The sequence below is a fragment of the Balearica regulorum genome, chromosome 30 (genome assembly GCF_011004875.1).
Source record: "Balearica regulorum gibbericeps isolate bBalReg1 chromosome 30, bBalReg1.pri, whole genome shotgun sequence".
Classification (NCBI taxonomy): Eukaryota; Metazoa; Chordata; class Aves; order Gruiformes; family Gruidae; genus Balearica; species Balearica regulorum.
Genome location: NC_046213.1, coordinates 510,528 through 526,038, shown reverse-complemented (window position 1 = coordinate 526,038; position 15,511 = coordinate 510,528). Strand labels below are relative to the sequence as shown.

Below are 15,511 nucleotides of genomic sequence, written 5' to 3'. Positions count from 1 at the left end.
CCGGGACCAGCACCGGCTGCACCGGGACCTGCTGGTCACCCGCCGTGCCCGGAGCGAGACGCGGTTGAGCACCGGTTCGTCCTCCACGGGGAGCGGCCGGACGCGTTTCGCAGAGGATGGGTTGGGTTTAAGGCAAATAATAAAAGATTTGGGGGTTTTAAACCCCCCTTTTTCAATTTAACCTCGGGAGGCGGCTGAGCAGCGCGAGCCTGAGCCCCCCCCCCCACCCTGCGACACCCCCGAAAGCCCCGTTTGGGTCAAGATCCCCACAAATCGCCGCCGCAGCCGGAGAACCCCCAAAGCTGCCCCCGATTTGAGGGGAAAAGCAGGAGGAAAAGGTGAGAGCAAAACCACCACAAAGCGCCAGAGACTTTTCACCGGAAGATTCGTATTTTTCCCTTTATTTTTTTTTTTAATTTTCATTGTTTTATGGGGTGTTTTTTTTAGTTTATTAATAGGCACTTACACGACGGCAAACGAGGGGAGGGGGAAGCCCCCGAGGCGCTGGCGGGAAGGGACGCGTGTCGGATGGGACCCCCCCGGATTGGGGAGGAACCCCCCAAAACCTGGGGGGGGGGGGCGCCTGGCCGGAGCGTGGGGCGAATGAGCGCGGCCAGCTCGGCCGGCTGGGCTCGTTAATGAATTAATTGGGGGGGACGGGCCCCCAGGAAAGGGAGGGTGCGATTAAGGCAGCCGGGTTGGGGCTGGAGTCGACGGTTTTAAAAAAAACCTCCGTTTTTGTTGGGGCGTGGGGTTGGGTTTATTTAATTTTTTTTAATTTTTTTTTTTTTTATACAATTAATACAGTCTGTAAAAATATTTACAACCTCCGCTCCCAGCCCGGGCCCAGGGGGGCGGCCGGCTCCACGGGGAAGGCACCGATGTCTAAGGCAGCCGCAGAGCGGGGAGACACGGGGGGTGCTCGGGGTGCTCCCCCCTCGCTCCGGGCGTCCCCCCAAAGACAACCCCCCCCCTCCCCGGGACTTTGCGGCCGTGCAGGGGGTTATCGGGGGGAGCCGGACCCCCCCCGCCCCGGGAAGACCCTGTCCTGGGTGGGGGGCTCCCCACTCCTCCTTGGGGCCGGAGAAGCCGCTGCCGGCGATGGGTTGCGGCGACAAGAAACCGGGAGGACGCGGAGCTGCCGGGGATGCTCCGGCACGTTCCACACCGTCCCCCTCCCCGCCTCGCGTTATTCCAGTCTCTTTTCCCCGGTTTCAGGCGTCGCCGTCGGGCGGTCTGCACCGCGGCCGGCGCTCTGCGGCGAGCACCGCGTACGGAGCGGGGCGAGGGCGGGCGTCGCGGAAGAAATACCTGAGGTTCGCTGCTGAGCCGGCACCTCGCGAGACAAGGACTAACCTGGAGAGTCTGCTCCTGCTTTGCGGCGGATTAGATTTATTAGCAAATCGCTATCTGCAGTCCCATCATTTTCCATATATAAATTTTCCTCAAAGCTATAAAAACTGAAATATAGACTATGGTCAAGATTAGCAATCGACTTTTGGGTTTGGGCGAGAAAACCAAAAATCGCTAAGTTTTATATATAATATATTAATACAAAAATTCTGAGTTGGGAGGCGGGGGGGGGGCGGGAAGAGGAGGAAAAAGGAGGAAGAAAAAGCGAAAAGGCAGGAATCCGATCAGCCTCAACGGCAGCTCTGGGCGGTTCTGGCGCAGCCAAAGACAGGCGACAGCCTTCGAGTCAACCACCTCCGAGCTCTCCCGTCCCCGCCGCGTACATTCAGGCCATCCCACGGCACCAACGCCGAGCACCGGCGTGTCTGGGAGGGCAGGGGAGAGAGAGGGGGGGGATTTTCTGAGAAAGTGCAATATTCAACCCCCCAAAATATATATAATCCTCCGCGGTTTATTATACAGGGGGGCGGAGCGGGACTCGGTGCGCCCGGTGCTCGAGGGCTTCTCTGGCGCGGTGCCGGCCTCTCGCACCGCGGTGCCGATTACCCGCGTCCCGGCTCGGGCGCAGCGGTGAGGGAGGGCGAGGAGCGTTGCTCGTCCTTAACCGACGCCGGTATTCGCACGCCAGGACGCTCTGCGGCCATCCCGAGGAGGGGCTGCAGCGCGCCGGTGGGGATCGGCCGCGGTTAAACCGCTCCGCTGAGCTGATCGCAGGTAGGATGGTTTTAAAAACAAAGAGATTAGACGCGGGTTGGGGGGGGCGGTTGGTTGGTTGGTGTTTTTTTTTTTTCCCCCCCTTTCCTCCCCCCCCCAAAACGGCAAAGGAAAGCGGCAGGCGTGGTGGCAGCCGCTCCGGGAGTCGCTACCAGCCCGTGGGCGGTTAATCGAGCAGGGAGGGTTCGGCCGGTCGGATAATGGTGGGCCGGTTCGGCGCCGCGGGGGGTCTTCTGCTGAAGAGAGAAGGGGAAGAGGTGTGAGCGGGGGGACGGCGGCGCGGGGGGACCCTGCGGTGGCAGCTGGGCTTGAGGCCACGTCCCGGCGGGACCCTCCCTGTCCCCACCCAAGCTCCCCAACCTCCGGCACGCGCCACGGAGGGACCGGCAACCGGCACTGATCCTTTTTCAGGGACCGCGGGGGCCGGAGCTCCTGCCCCAGGGGGAACGGGGGGCTGCGCTGGGGCAGAAGGGGGGCTCCAAGCCCCACCATGGAAACCACGAGCTGCCGGCTCCGCTCCCGACCGAGGGGTTTCGCTCCCCGGAGGCATCGGGGCGGCCAGTAAAGCTCAGCCCAAGGTGAGGAGGCAGAACTGGGGGTAGGAGACCCCCCCCCACGTCCCCTCGGGGGGGCTGGGGACCAGGGCGAGAGCCTGCTGTGGCACCGGGCAAGCCTGCCGAAACGGCGTCTCTTACCTGGGCACGCCGGGAGGAATGCCGGGGGGGATGCGTGCCGGCCGCGACGGGATCTGAGGAGGGCCTGGGAAGGGGTCGTTATTAGCAGCGAAGATGTTCTGGGGTCCAGGGCGCGAGGGGATGGGGGGAGCCACGAAGGGGGGTACCCCTGCGGGAATGGGGATCAAGGGCGGCCCCGGCGTCGGACCCCTCACAGCCGGCGGCCGTCCCGGCGGCAGGATGGCGGAGGGAGGTCTGCGCTGAGGCGGGGGGCTGCGGAGGAGAGAAAGCACCTCAGGGAACGGAGCGCCGACAGCCCGCAGCCCTCCTCTCCCCCAGGAAAAAGCCCAAATCCGCGTTATCCCGTCATCCCCCCCCACCCCGCTAATTCCCACCGGGAATCCCCTGCGCGCCAGGTCTACCTGTGCCCGCTGCTCGTCTGCAGCCACGTGTCGTCCACGGGCGGGGGGACCGGCGTGGAGACGGTGCTGGTGCTGATGTCGCCGATGATGTTCAAGGCCTCTTTCAGAGCGTGGTACATGCGCAGCATGTCGTCCCTCCTCTGCGCCTGGTCGGCCGATTCCTCCATCAGGCTGTTCTGGTCGGCGGAGGAGTACAGGTAGGCCAGCAGCTCCGAGTGGATGAAATCCTTGGTCTAAAGGAAAAGAGAAGGGAAGCTCAGCCCCGAGGCAACAAACCCAGCGAGTCGGTAGCCCGGGGTAAGCGGGAGCTGGAGGACCCGACGCCCTGGGGCCGAGGGACACCTCTCCCGGCTCCGGGAGGTGCGTGGAGCCCCAGCGATTTGGGACTCGCAGGGCGGTTTGGCGTCCCCGGGTTGGGAGAAGCAGGCGGGAGCCAACGCCAAGGATCAAAGTGTCTTCTCAGCAAAGCCGCTGCCAAGCGGCTCGAGCACGAAGGCATAAAAAAATGAAGAATCCAAAGATCACCAAGTCCCACCGTTCGGTTCTGGCTCGGTGACGAGCGTGGCGCAGCCCGAACGGGGCCTGGGAGTCCTCCCCGGCGCGCGCTGCCAGGAGAACCCCGAAATCCCCGTCCCCGGACGCTGCCGGGGTTCCCCTGCGCCCCTCCCCGAGCGCGACCACTCACATTGTTTATCATGAGGTGCATTATCGTCTTTGGCATGAGGTCCCGGATGGACTTGTTGATGATGCCGACGTAGGAGTCGACAAGGTTGCGGATGGTTTCCACCTGGCGCTCCAGCTGAGGGTCCATGGAGAAGGTGTTCTCCTGGGCGCCGTCCTCGTTCTCAGTCTGCTCAGGGAAAGCAGGGCACAAATTATTGTCGGGATCCGACAGACCCGGAAAGAAACCCCTCTGCTCCACACACATTCCCTGTCCCTTCCACCTATTTCCATCCTACGCGGATGGGGTTTATTTTGGGGGAAAAAAAAAACAACTTTATTTCGTAGCCTGGAACGACTAGATCCATCAGCTGGGCAGCACAAACTAACGCCGCGTTAACAAAAGTTCATCCTCTTCTGCGATACCGCGGCATTTTCCAGGGTATCCGAGGATCTACTGGGACACACCGGGACCCAAGCCAAGAGCTCCCAGGTCTGAAGGCTCCTCTGGCAGCCTCTGCCTGGGCTGGTCTCAGACCCCTCGGCCCTGCTCCGGAGAGGGCTCAGACAAGGCAGAGGGAGTGTTTACTTGGTCTTTCTCTGGATAAACTCCCGCTCGGAGGAAGGAAGCTTTCCAGCTGTCCACGTCTTCTTGGGAATCACAGGCCAGCTCAATCTGACGGAGATCTTTGTACACGTTCCTGGGGAAGAAGGAGCAGAGACGGGGATGAAGACCACAGAGGGAGAGCAGGAGGATGGGTTGGGGACGGCACCTCCAGCCCTCAACACCAGGGAGCCTGAGGAAGCCTGAAATCCCTCCAGAACGCGTATATAAATATTGGCAAGCTGCTGCTTCCTCCGGAGAAATCCTCCCCCTGCCAGATCACAGCCGCTCCCGCCTCAGAGCGCGACACCGCACGGACGGGGAAGCCGGACGCACGGCCTGGGGTTGGACCAGCACCGCGGGAAGGGCAAAACCATCAGCCCATCGACCACGGAGCGCGTTCGGCAGCGCCGGGAGCCTGGTGAGATACCCGGAGAGCCGGGGATTTCGGGAGGAACACGGACGCCGCTGCTCCTGCTCACCCCCTTACCTTTGCTCGGTGTTGAAGATGGCAAAGACGTGCTTGTTAGACATAAATCCCTTCTCCACGTCCCTGATTTTCAAATTATCTAAAGGCAACATGTATTTCTTCTCCTTCTCCTGGAAGAGGGGACAAGAGGGAGGGAGGGATGAGAGCGAGCAAGATGCTCATTAGATGTCCTGAGCAGAACGAGACCCCGAGCCCTAGAAGCGTGGCGGGGACCAGAGCTCCTGCCGTTTCCTCGAGCTCGCGCCACAGAAGCTCCACCAAACCGCACTTTTCGGCTCAGCCCGCGGCGCCCTGACCGAAGCCGAGAGCTTTACCTGGGACGGACCAACCCGCCCCACCCCGGGAGCCTTCCCCCTAAATCAGCAGCGCTCCGGATTGCGGTTCCGGCACAAGAACAAACCATGAATCCCTTTTCGGTGCTGCTCGGGCTACCTGCCTTTCCAAGGACGCATCCGGCAGCGCCAAACCAACCACCGGAGAAAGGGATTTCGGTCCCTCCAGGTCTGCGGGCAGCCCTGCCAGGGGCTGTAGCTGCTTTCCCTTGGCACGGGATGGAGCTGGCTCCACCGGAGCCCACCCCACCGCCTCGCTGGGGCCCCAGAAGTTTCCCCCCTGCCCGTGCCTGTCCCCGCCGGAGGGGACGGTTGGAAGGAGCCGGGGCCTCGCCGTCTGGCACGAAGACGGCTGCTGATTTAAGAGGCCGCTCTCCAGCCGCACCGAGGGGCCACCCAGCCGAGCGGCTGCCGAAACGCCACATCTGGAATTGTTTAGAACAGCCCCAGCTCCACTTTGTCTCCAGATGCTGCGCACACGGTCCCAAAAAGTGACGTTTGCCTTTGTAGAGAGGCCACGAACCCAAAGCCTTCCCCCCCCAACCCCCCCCGCCCCCCTTCCACCGCCGCCCCACACTCCTCCTCATGATTTCCTGAAAAACCCACAACTTTTTTCCAGACTGGATTCGGTTGCAAGGACTTTGCCACGTCAGAAGAGAGACAAAGCAGTTTCCTTTCGCCCATCGGGCTTCTCTCCTTATTAAAAAAAAAAAAAAAAAAAAACCAACCAAAAAAAACCAAAACCAACCAACAAACCAAAAAACCCAAAACAACAGCAAAAAAAAAAAAAAAAACCTTGGGAGGGGGAAAAAAATTAAAAATAAAACCCACCCCCGTGGATGCCGTGGGAAGCCGGAGACTCCAGCCCAGCCTGCCCAGTGTTCAGACTACCTGTTCAGGAGGGTTTAAAGTTGTACAGTAGTCTGCACATTGGTTAGATCGGGTTTGGCCGAGCAGCGCCCCAGCAGCGCCCCAGCAGCCGCAAGGTAAGGGGGGAGCGAACCCGCATTCGGCCCCTTTTTTTTGGGGGGTGGGGGGTGGGGGGGGAGATTCAATGGATTTTGTTCCGACTCGCGGATGCGACGTGGTTTTGGGGGTTTGGTTTAGGGGGCTTTTTGGGGGGGGGGAGGGGTGTTGGTTGGGGTTTTTTTGCCTTCGCGACGCTGAGCGGGAGGGTAGAGCCGAGGGGGGAACCCGGCCGGGCGGCGCTCCCCACGCGTTCCCCCCCCCCCCCCCCGTGCAGCTGCACCCCCCTCGGCATCCCCAAAAAACCCCGGGGTGCTGGGTGCCGGCTCAGCGGCTCTCGGCGGTTCAATTTTTTAAGGTTTGGGGAAAGGGGGAGAACTGCAGCAAGAGGCGGGGGGGGCAGGGAAAGCCGGGCTCGGGGAAGACAGAGCCTCATTCATCCCCGGCCGGCTGGTTCTCATTACCCGCCGCGGAGGGGCCAGACGTGCCCCCCGAGAGGCCTCTGCGCAGGAAACCAGGGGAGCACCGGCGGGCTCGGAGAAGCGGGGAGGGGGGGAAAGCACGCCGGAGGGAGGTTTATCAGCTCAATATGTTTCCTTCTCTTTTAGGAGGCAGATTTAAAAAGCGGGCTTGGGGCAGGGGGGGTGGCGGCTGGGGAAGGGAGGTTCAAATCTTGGACTCTACGGTTCGGGAGAGACGTTCACCTTTACGGCTCGCTGGGAAGATAACGAACAAAGGAACGCGGGCTTTGCTCTGCCGCCCGATGTCCAGCTGCCGAGCGGCTCCCGGGAAATAAAAGTTGTGTTCACGTCTCCTTTTTCTGTTCTGGTGAGGCAGCGGTTACGCCGAACCCCTCGTGTGTCCCCCCCAAACACCCTGCAAGGCAGCCCCCCCACCCCACAGCGTCTGGCCGGGAGGCCGGTGACGTAAGGGGAAAGGCGAGATCACGGGTCGATTTTCAGACTGTGGGGGCGGAAACGTTGGAAAATCTGAAATATGGAAGCGGGGCGGCCGAGACCACGCCGTCGCAGAGGAGATGTTGGCTCCGGCGCCCACGCCGGCCCCGGCAGAGCGGGCAGGAGATGCCAGTCCCACCGGCATCCCATTCCCAGCCCAAAGAAATCGCTTTGGGTTTGAGCGCTGAAATACCGTTTCCAGACAGGGGGGAGTCACCGACACCCCGGGGATGCTGCAGAGCGGGACGTCCAGCCAGAAAAATGGCTCTGGGAGCAGTGGCAGCCCCTTCCCAGACACCCCGCGGGGGACAAGGAGGGACCTGCGGGGTCCTGGCCCACAGAAACCCCACGAGCGGAGGGAACCGGGTTCCCTCCCCATGCCCTGGTCTCCCCACACTCACGGGGTGGCTCTGGAGGGGGGGCCGGGCGGTGGCCGGGCACCGTACGGGCACAGCACGGTGATGCCTCAGCCGTCTTCGCTGGGAGGGCGGCACGGGCTCCCACCCCGTCCCGTCTCCCACTTCCCTCCAGCTTCAAGATCTTTCCCGCTCGGACAGTGGCGGCTCCACCCCGGCGCGGGGACATTTAACCCCATCGGGGACCTCCGGCCCGAAAGCGGCTTTTGGACGATGCACGATGCGAGATCGGCACAACCACCCCACGGGGAACGGCCAAGGCGGGGGTTCAGGGCTTGGGGACAACAAAACCACGGTTGTAAAGTCTCAATTTTCCTTTACCCGCAGCCAAACCCTGCGCAGCGTTGGTGGTTTTCCTTTCCCCAGGGCCAGAACGGAGACGGTTTCTCTCCTGACTACCTGCATTGCTCCTCTGGCTTTGCTGTGCCGGGACGGTTAAACTGGGAACCGGCTGCCACCCCGGGTTAGGGGGCTGGGAGGCAAAGGGAGGTCCCCATCCTACTTGCAGCGATGGGAGACAAAGAAAACCTTCCCCGAAAAGCGGCAGGGCACGGGCCCCAGATCCCGCAGGATCTCCGCTTGCCGATGTCACTCAGTTTATCCGTGTTTACACAACGCGGAGGTCTGGGGGAGTGTCTGGAGACAGGGAATTTGCCGGCTGGGACTGTGCAGCGTCCGCAGGGCACCCTCCAGAGGAGACCCACGCTCCTGCACGCCAGGAGATGGACAACGCTCATTAATCCCGCATGCTAATTCTCATCCCCAGCCCGAGGAACCCCGTAAATCACAGAGCCTCCCCCTCAAAAAAACCCGTCCCTCCCCGCTCACACGTACCTCCTCATCCTTGTACCAGGACAGCGACTCGGCCGTCAGCACAAACCAGTACTCCTTGGAGCCTCCCTTCATGATGCTGATGTTGTTGATGGTCAGCCAGCCCCTGCGGATCACCTGGAGACAGAGGAGCGGTGGTGGGGAGCGGAGGGGAGGAAGGAAGAAGAGGTTACAGGCTACTGTGGAGTCACTGGGGCAGTTCCCCAGACGGAAAGCAAGGAAAAGTGCTCCTGCGCTAAAAAACACCCACCTAGACCCTTCACAGAAAGCCCTGGCCTCAGCAGAAGACCCTCAACCAGACAGATTTCAAGACACCATCTCAAAGGTAAGCTAGCAGCACACGGCGGGACGGCTGGAGCTCTTCCAGCTCCCAAAGCCGGGTGAGAAAAGCAGCGAGCCCCCGCGGGAAGATGCTGCGGCACGGTCAGATCCGAACCCAGCTCCGTGGTAACTCCCCCTCGCCGCCGGTGCCGATCGGCCAGCAGCGACCTGGCCCTGGACAGGAGCAGTGCCGGAGAGCAAAAGCTCCAGCACTCCAATGGGACGAGACCGGCAGGAATTCAGAGCGTGTCTCGGGTTTAGGAGATGACCAGAGCTGCCCGGGGGTCTTACGGTCTCTGCCGAGGGCTGTCTTGGGGTGTCCCACACAGAGCTGCTGGTGCCTGTCCGTCCCAAAGGTTATAACTGAGAAATCCCGTGTTTTTCACCCAAACCCGCTCCCCCTCTTGCGCGTTCACCCCTACCCCAAAGCAGCCTCTCCCCAGGGCAGCTCCTCTGCCTCCCGGCAGGCAGGGCTTAGCCGGCGGCTCTCGCCGAACCCGCAGCCCCCGGGGAAAGGCTCCCTTGCAGCCCCACGGACGGACCTCACATGCAACACGTAGCAGCAGTGTGCTGAAGCGACATTGCCGAAGCCTGACATTGCAAGCAGCGTTTTTTCACGACACGATGCACGAGGACGAGCGCTCCCTGTCCTTAATCAGCCTGGGGAGCTAACGGCCCACCGTGATCTCCATCGAGATCTGCGCAAGGAAGCCTGCACGATGCCGCAGAGCCCTCGCTAGACCATCCCGCGCCTGGCTCGGCACCGTCAGAGCTAGAGAGGAACCACCTTACCGATGCCAAGGAGCATCCCTGCGCCTGTAACGGCTCTCCCCAGACACCAGCCCTCGCGGAACAACTCCACTGTCAGCGGGTGCCCCACTGGGACACCTCTGCCTGCTGGAAAACACCCCGAGTGGGTAACAGGGATGTGCTGGGAGCTGGAATCAGTCCTAGCCTAAAGTCCGGACAGTGTGGGGCCGGGCTGGGACTAGCGAGGACGCTGCTCGGCCAAGCAGAGGGTTAGACCCTGCCCAGCCGCAGGGACAGCAGTTTGATTTCCACCAGTGGCACAGCCACCGGTTTTGGGGAAGGCTGGGAGTTTTCCAAGCATTTCAAACGCAGGAAAGATTACGCTCTGCCCGGCGGGGTTCCTCCATTGTTCTGGGAGCTATTGTATGGAGAGGAAGGTCACCGGCGGCTTGGCACAGGCGGTGAAGCCTTCAGACCGAGCTGCGTGTCTCTCTCCCTACCAGGGCTGCCAGGGAGCGGCGTTCTTCTCTCCACCATCCCCGCGGTTTTACCGCGGAGCTGCTACGCTGGCAGGACCGTGCTGCACTTCCAGATGCCGGTCTGCCTGCAAACGACCTGTTCCCGGGTAAAAAGGGGGAACGGAGGGTCCCCAAACCTGGCTGCTTCACCCCATCCAGCTGGGACTCTGCTCCGGAGGCAGCGAGGGCACCCGGAGCTGGAGGGTCAGACCTCCCCGGGGCAGAAGCTGCCACACCAACAGCAACACCGACCGCCGCTAAAGACCTACGACCTGCCCGACAAGCGCCCGTTCCCGTAGAACCCGAGATATTTAGGGAGAGCCCAGCGCACAAACCACCCCCGTTCGGCAGCCTGGCACCTTCCCGGTACGCGAGCGGTGTCCTGCGTTACAGGATGCTTTGGGTGCCCCGCGCCCACCGTCCCGGTGACAGGAGAGACTCGAGGGCAGCTCGGCAAAGCCGGTGACCGAGACCCACGGCTTTTCTACCCCAGCGCTTCACAAGGGGTTAGTACCACCACACGGGTTAGTAACGGGCAGACGTGGGGAAAATGCATTCGGGGGGTTGATTCAAGTCGGTCCAAAGCATGGATGGGAGGGAGAACAACAACCCTGGTTAAGCAGAGAAGAGTTAGACACAAGCAAGACGCAGAGTTTGTTATGGCTTGTACGGGAACCAGCTCTGAGCAGCTGAGCCTGAGACCAAGGCAGGGCTTTAATCTCAACACCAGGACTAAGCCTGTAAAACAGAGCCAGCGCCGGCTTTTTCGTGCCAAGGCTTTTCCATGCGCTGCTGGGGAACCTACGGAGGGATGGAGCTCGGGTCGCTCTCGTTTTCAGGCTGCTCAGGTTGTTGCCAACGTAAAAGCCACGACAAAATCCACCATGTTAGGCACAGACAAAGCTCCGTGCGCCAGCGGGCACAGGCAGCTAGAGCTAAAACTTAACCCATACAGATTTTTCTGGTGAGGGGAAGGAAGGAGCCCTGAAATTAAGGTTGTCAATTAAAGATTTCACCTTCTGATTTGCTCCGGCATGTTTAAGGCCAAACGTGTTTAAAAACCATCTCTGAATTTGAAGCCAGTCTGGTTTTAAAGGAACAGAGGCAGGAGTGGGGAGAGGGAGCAGCTGAGAGGATCAGGGCCAAGGGAAAGGCAAAGGGAAAAGGTTCAGCAGCAAAGCAAGTCCTGCGAGCCAGGCTGGAGGCTCTGGCAGGTGCTGGGACGGGTTTGGAGGGGATTATAAGGAACAGGGAATCCGCCTTTAGGGCAGGGGGCCGGGGGAGATCCAAGGCTGTGGCACAGAGCGAGCTGGAGCGTGAGAGAAAAGCCAAGTTCCGATTTCTTTTGCTAAAGGGTAGAGGCGGGGAGGGCACCCTGCGGAGCCAGAGCCGCTCCGGCTGCGTGCCGGCTCCAGGCAGGACCCAGACACCTCCTCCTCTATCCCCAAACGCAGGTCGAGGAGGAGGAGAGAGGAAGGCTGAGCCACAGTGCCTGGCACCAGGCAGGACAGCGGAGAGCCCAGCAGAAAGTTCCTTTAAGACCGACCGATAGCGGTGAGAGCACCGATGGTTTTGGGGCTCATAAGCCGGGCAAGCTCCCCCCGCGCAGAGGGGCTGCGGAGCTCTCGGAGCTCTGCCTGGCTCCGAATCAGAAGCGGCTCAGCACCGGGCTGGGCGCCTTGAAACCTCAATTGTCAGATCTCCACCTTCCCGTCACCCGGCACGATTACGTCCGCACAGCCAGCGATGGGAGAGCAGCCCTGCACAGAAATCTGCCTGTGGGAGGCAACAGATGGGCCCTTGCGGGGGGTTTTCCTTTGGTTTTTGCAGCGCCTGGACGGTGCTGGAAGAAAACGGAAGTGTCTGAACAGTTGGAAGAGACGGGAAACGGGCACGGGGCCCTCCCAGGCTGTCGGAGCTGAGGATGTGGTTGGTAACCGCGGGGTTTCAGAGAGCAGGAGGTACAAACCTCCCTGGGAAGAGCGGGATGGATTCCTGCTATCCTTTCAGTGTAACGGGGCTGCTACGGCAGCCTCACAAAATCCATTTGTCAGGTAAGAAAGCATCCAGCGCCCGAGCTGCAGCTGCTTTTTCACGGGGCTGTGCGGTTGATTAGAGGTGGACGACTCCGGGGAACTCTGCCTGCAGCCGATTCCAACCTTCTGGCGTCATCCACCAGCTCGGTGCCCCGTTCCCAGCTTCAGGAGCCAAATTATTTTCCTGGCTTCCTTCCCCGGGGAGACAATTTGGGTGCCGAGGCAATACCTGAGCCACGGTCCATGAGGCTGGGAAGCCCAAACTGGGGGTTTGGAGATCGTTTCCCTCTCAGACACTTCCGTTTTCTCGGACCGCCAGCACGATGTTCGGCTCCAAGCCCGGAGCAGCGGGGTCATGACCCCCCCACAAAGGGGATCGCTTGACCGTAGGACAGGGAAACTCTCTTCTATTTGGAGGAAACATTGCCCTCCGCCTCCCCAGAAGTGAGTACGCTTGAGAGGGAAAAAAACCCAAACCTGTCAGCTGAATAACGAGGCTCAAAGCAGCTGACGGTCACCCAAAACTGGCCTCTGCCAGCTGCGAACATCTGGGAGCTGAGGCACCTCGGAAGACGACGGCTTCTTGCCGGATTTCTGCGCCGGCCGTACAGCGTGTCGACGCCGCGGCTGGCATCGGGAAATCCGCTGGCAGCCGGCATGAGGTCGGGACCCAAAAAAGCCCAAGAAAAGCAGGTTGGGGGAGAGGATACACCCCCAGCCCCACGGGCAGCTGCCGCCAACGGCGGGGGGAGCTCCTGCCTGCCCAAAACACGGGCAGGGGGACTCCCGCTTCTCTCCGGCCCTTGCCACCGCTCGACGGGAACCACGTCCCACCACAGCAGCAGGCAGCTCCGTCCTAAAACCCAAAGATTTTGGTTTCTTGCTTCCCAAGGGCCAGCGAAACCAGCGCTCGCAGCCTGAATCCCAGTATCCAGCTCCCAGCAACAGCCGATGGTCGTGGCACGGGCAGGGATCAGCCCCGAGCCCCTTTTTCGGTGGCGGGAAGAGCCCCGAGGATGGGAATGAAGGGGACAGACTGAATTTTGGTCTCTAGACTAAACCCGTGGAGCCTGGTTGCTCCCCTCGGGGAATCCTGTCCTTCCTCTGCCGTCAGCGTACTCAATTCTGGGAAGCGAGAGGCGTCGTTTTGGATTTGGAAGGTCTTTCTGGCAGGGCCGCGTCCGTCACCGGGTGTCGTCTACCAGCACTATCACACTATGTGGGTACTTACCAGTATCTCACCCTTTAGGTGCGCAAAATTAAGGGGGGGGGAAAAAAAAAAAAGCAGGACGAGGAGACAGAACAGTGAAGAAAACCAAAGTGATGGAAGGGAGAAGAGAGCAGGAAGCACAAAAATGGTAGGAAAAAAGCAGAAAAACAGCAAAAGAAAAACAGTTACATGCTATTAATTATAATTTTTACAGTGTTAATATTTCATTACATTCTTTCCAAAGAAGAGGCAATGTCTGCGTTAGGTACTGCAAGACCTAACACCATGCAGGGGGGCACTTCCAGTCCCGCTCTCGGTCATGCACGCCGGATAGCGAACACCCCCTCGGAAAGCGGGAGGCTGCACGACGAGACAGCACCGAGGCTGACACGGCTGCCGGGCACGTCCCTGCGCTCCTCCGGGACCCCGTCCCCTCCACCCCCCACCCCGGAGGGCTAGTCTGGATCGACGGGGGAGCAGGACCAGGCAAGTTAGGCCAGACCCTGCCCCAAAGTCAGAGCAGAGGGCTCCTCCAGCGTTGCCACCCAGCTCGTCCCGAATCCCGTTGCTTTTAGACGAGCTCCTGCGGAGCAAACACTCCGTGAGCCAAAGCTGCGTCTTTCCCCATCTCCAACCCCAGCGTCCGATTTCCCTCAAGGAAGGGAGTCGGTGGATTAACTCGAATCCCGATTTCAGAGCTGCGAAACGCAGCTCCGGGTTGCTCTGGCGAGCGCTGGAGCGGGATCCTGGAGAGCTACCGCCTCTGCCCCACGCGAGGAGGGAGGAGCGGGGAGCCGCCGGCCGTACCTGATTTGGGATGGCTCTTTTCTTGTTCGTCTGGGTGTTCCTTTGCTGCGCGCTGAAAGGAGAAAGAGAGCGGCTTCAGGCAGGGACGGCAAACCAAAGCGACGAGCGCTCAAGAGCCCACGCGGCCACGACACGCTTCCCACCCGGAATGCCGTAAGGAAGAGCCAAATCCAAAGGGGAAGCCCGTCACGTAAAATTCAACCAAGAACACCCAGACTCGGTGCTGCCAGCACGCTGCAACATGGACAGAGGAGCCCCTTCCAGAGTTTTGCCCAGGACCGAACGTAACACGAGACGGCAGTACCGAGGGAGCGGGACGGGATTTGCCAACCCGGACAGCTTTATCTCCTTCCCTACGGTCCTTATCTCCAGGCGTTTACAAGCCTGCCTGTTCCAGAGGGGCAAGGTTAGAACTTGCAGGAGAGGAAACACCAAGCAGATCAGCAGCGGTTACCGACTGAAAAAGGGATTTTCTGTCTGTGAACCCAGCCGAGGCGATGCACCCCTACCACCACGGGAGAACCAGAAGGGCTCGTCTCCAGAAACACCTGCAGCCTCCTAAGTTTTATCCCCCTCCCCAGGGTGGAAAAGAGCGTACCTGCACCAGAGGGAAAGCTACCTGTCTCTCCTGAGCAACCAAAAAGACGAGGGGCGAGGTGCGGGACGTAACCGTTAGTCAGGAGCGGGGAATAAAATCCATGAAAACAGTTAGAATGACGCCGGGATACCCCGCGGAGCAGCAGTTCACAAGCACAAACGGGTTCCTTTTCCCTGGGACCGCATTTGCAGCGGCCACCGTCCCTCCGAGCCAGGGCATCCCTGACCTGCCGGGCTGGGGGGGATTCGGGAGATCGCTCTCCGCCTGCCCTAATCCTCACGGTTCCTTCCCTAAACCCTCAGGGTCTGAGCCAGCCCTAGCGTCACGGCATCCCGGATGGGAGCGGGGAGCTTCTCCCGTGGCTGAGCTCCATCGCAAGCGTAAATCCAAAGCTGAGCTTGGAGGAGAAGCTCTCCAGCTCTCATCAAACGTCTCTCCGGGCTGCGGGGAGGGAAAGGCGTAAGCGGGGCTGCCCCGGCCACCCCAGGACATGCTGTTTGAGCGGGTACCCACCCTGTCGTCATGTGCTGCTCAGTGTAACAGCTGGGCAGTGGGAGAGTTTCAGAGGAGTCCGGAGGAAAGAATGAGATGATGTTTCAAAGGAAAAACAGGAGAGATTAGGAGAAGAGGAAGGAACTGTGAATGAAGGTGAAAAGCAGATGTGAAAAAAAAAAAAAAGAGGGAAAAAAAAAGAAAACAAGAGGAAGACTACGTGGATTTGAAGAGGAGGAGGTGGCGTGAGCGCTGGCTGGCGAAGATGGTGACAAGCTCCAGGCAGAGCCGCTCGCCTCTG

The 15,511-nt window shown here is 60.5% G+C and overlaps 1 protein-coding gene and 1 long non-coding RNA gene across 8 annotated transcripts in view; one reads left to right on the top strand and one right to left on the bottom strand.

The window, feature by feature from the left end:
• Positions 1-763: 763 nt before the first annotated feature.
• Positions 764-15,511, bottom strand: part of DNM2 (dynamin 2) — a 31,849-nt gene continuing 17,101 nt past the window's right edge. For 2 of the 7 annotated variants that reach the window (XM_075738199.1, XM_075738200.1), the window contains exons 13-21: positions 14,121-14,172; positions 13,335-13,346; positions 8,482-8,595; positions 4,978-5,087; positions 4,473-4,584; positions 3,909-4,073; positions 3,224-3,456; positions 2,823-3,074; positions 764-2,363 (exon numbers count right to left, since the gene is read on the bottom strand). In XM_075738199.1, coding sequence (XP_075594314.1) covers positions 2,294-2,363; positions 2,823-3,074; positions 3,224-3,456; positions 3,909-4,073; positions 4,473-4,584; positions 4,978-5,087; positions 8,482-8,595; positions 13,335-13,346; positions 14,121-14,172 — 1,120 coding nt within the window. In that variant the 3' untranslated portion in view covers positions 764-2,293. The remainder of the gene's footprint in view (positions 2,364-2,822; positions 3,075-3,223; positions 3,457-3,908; positions 4,074-4,472; positions 4,585-4,977; positions 5,088-8,481; positions 8,596-13,334; positions 13,347-14,120; positions 14,173-15,511) is intronic. The other 5 variants (XM_075738201.1, XM_075738202.1, XM_075738204.1 and 2 more) reach the window with 3 other exon arrangements.
• On the top strand, positions 5,867-7,087 carry LOC142598783 (uncharacterized). Its single transcript, XR_012832735.1, has 2 exons — positions 5,867-6,295; positions 6,884-7,087. It is a non-coding gene; the product is annotated as an uncharacterized LOC142598783 (long non-coding RNA).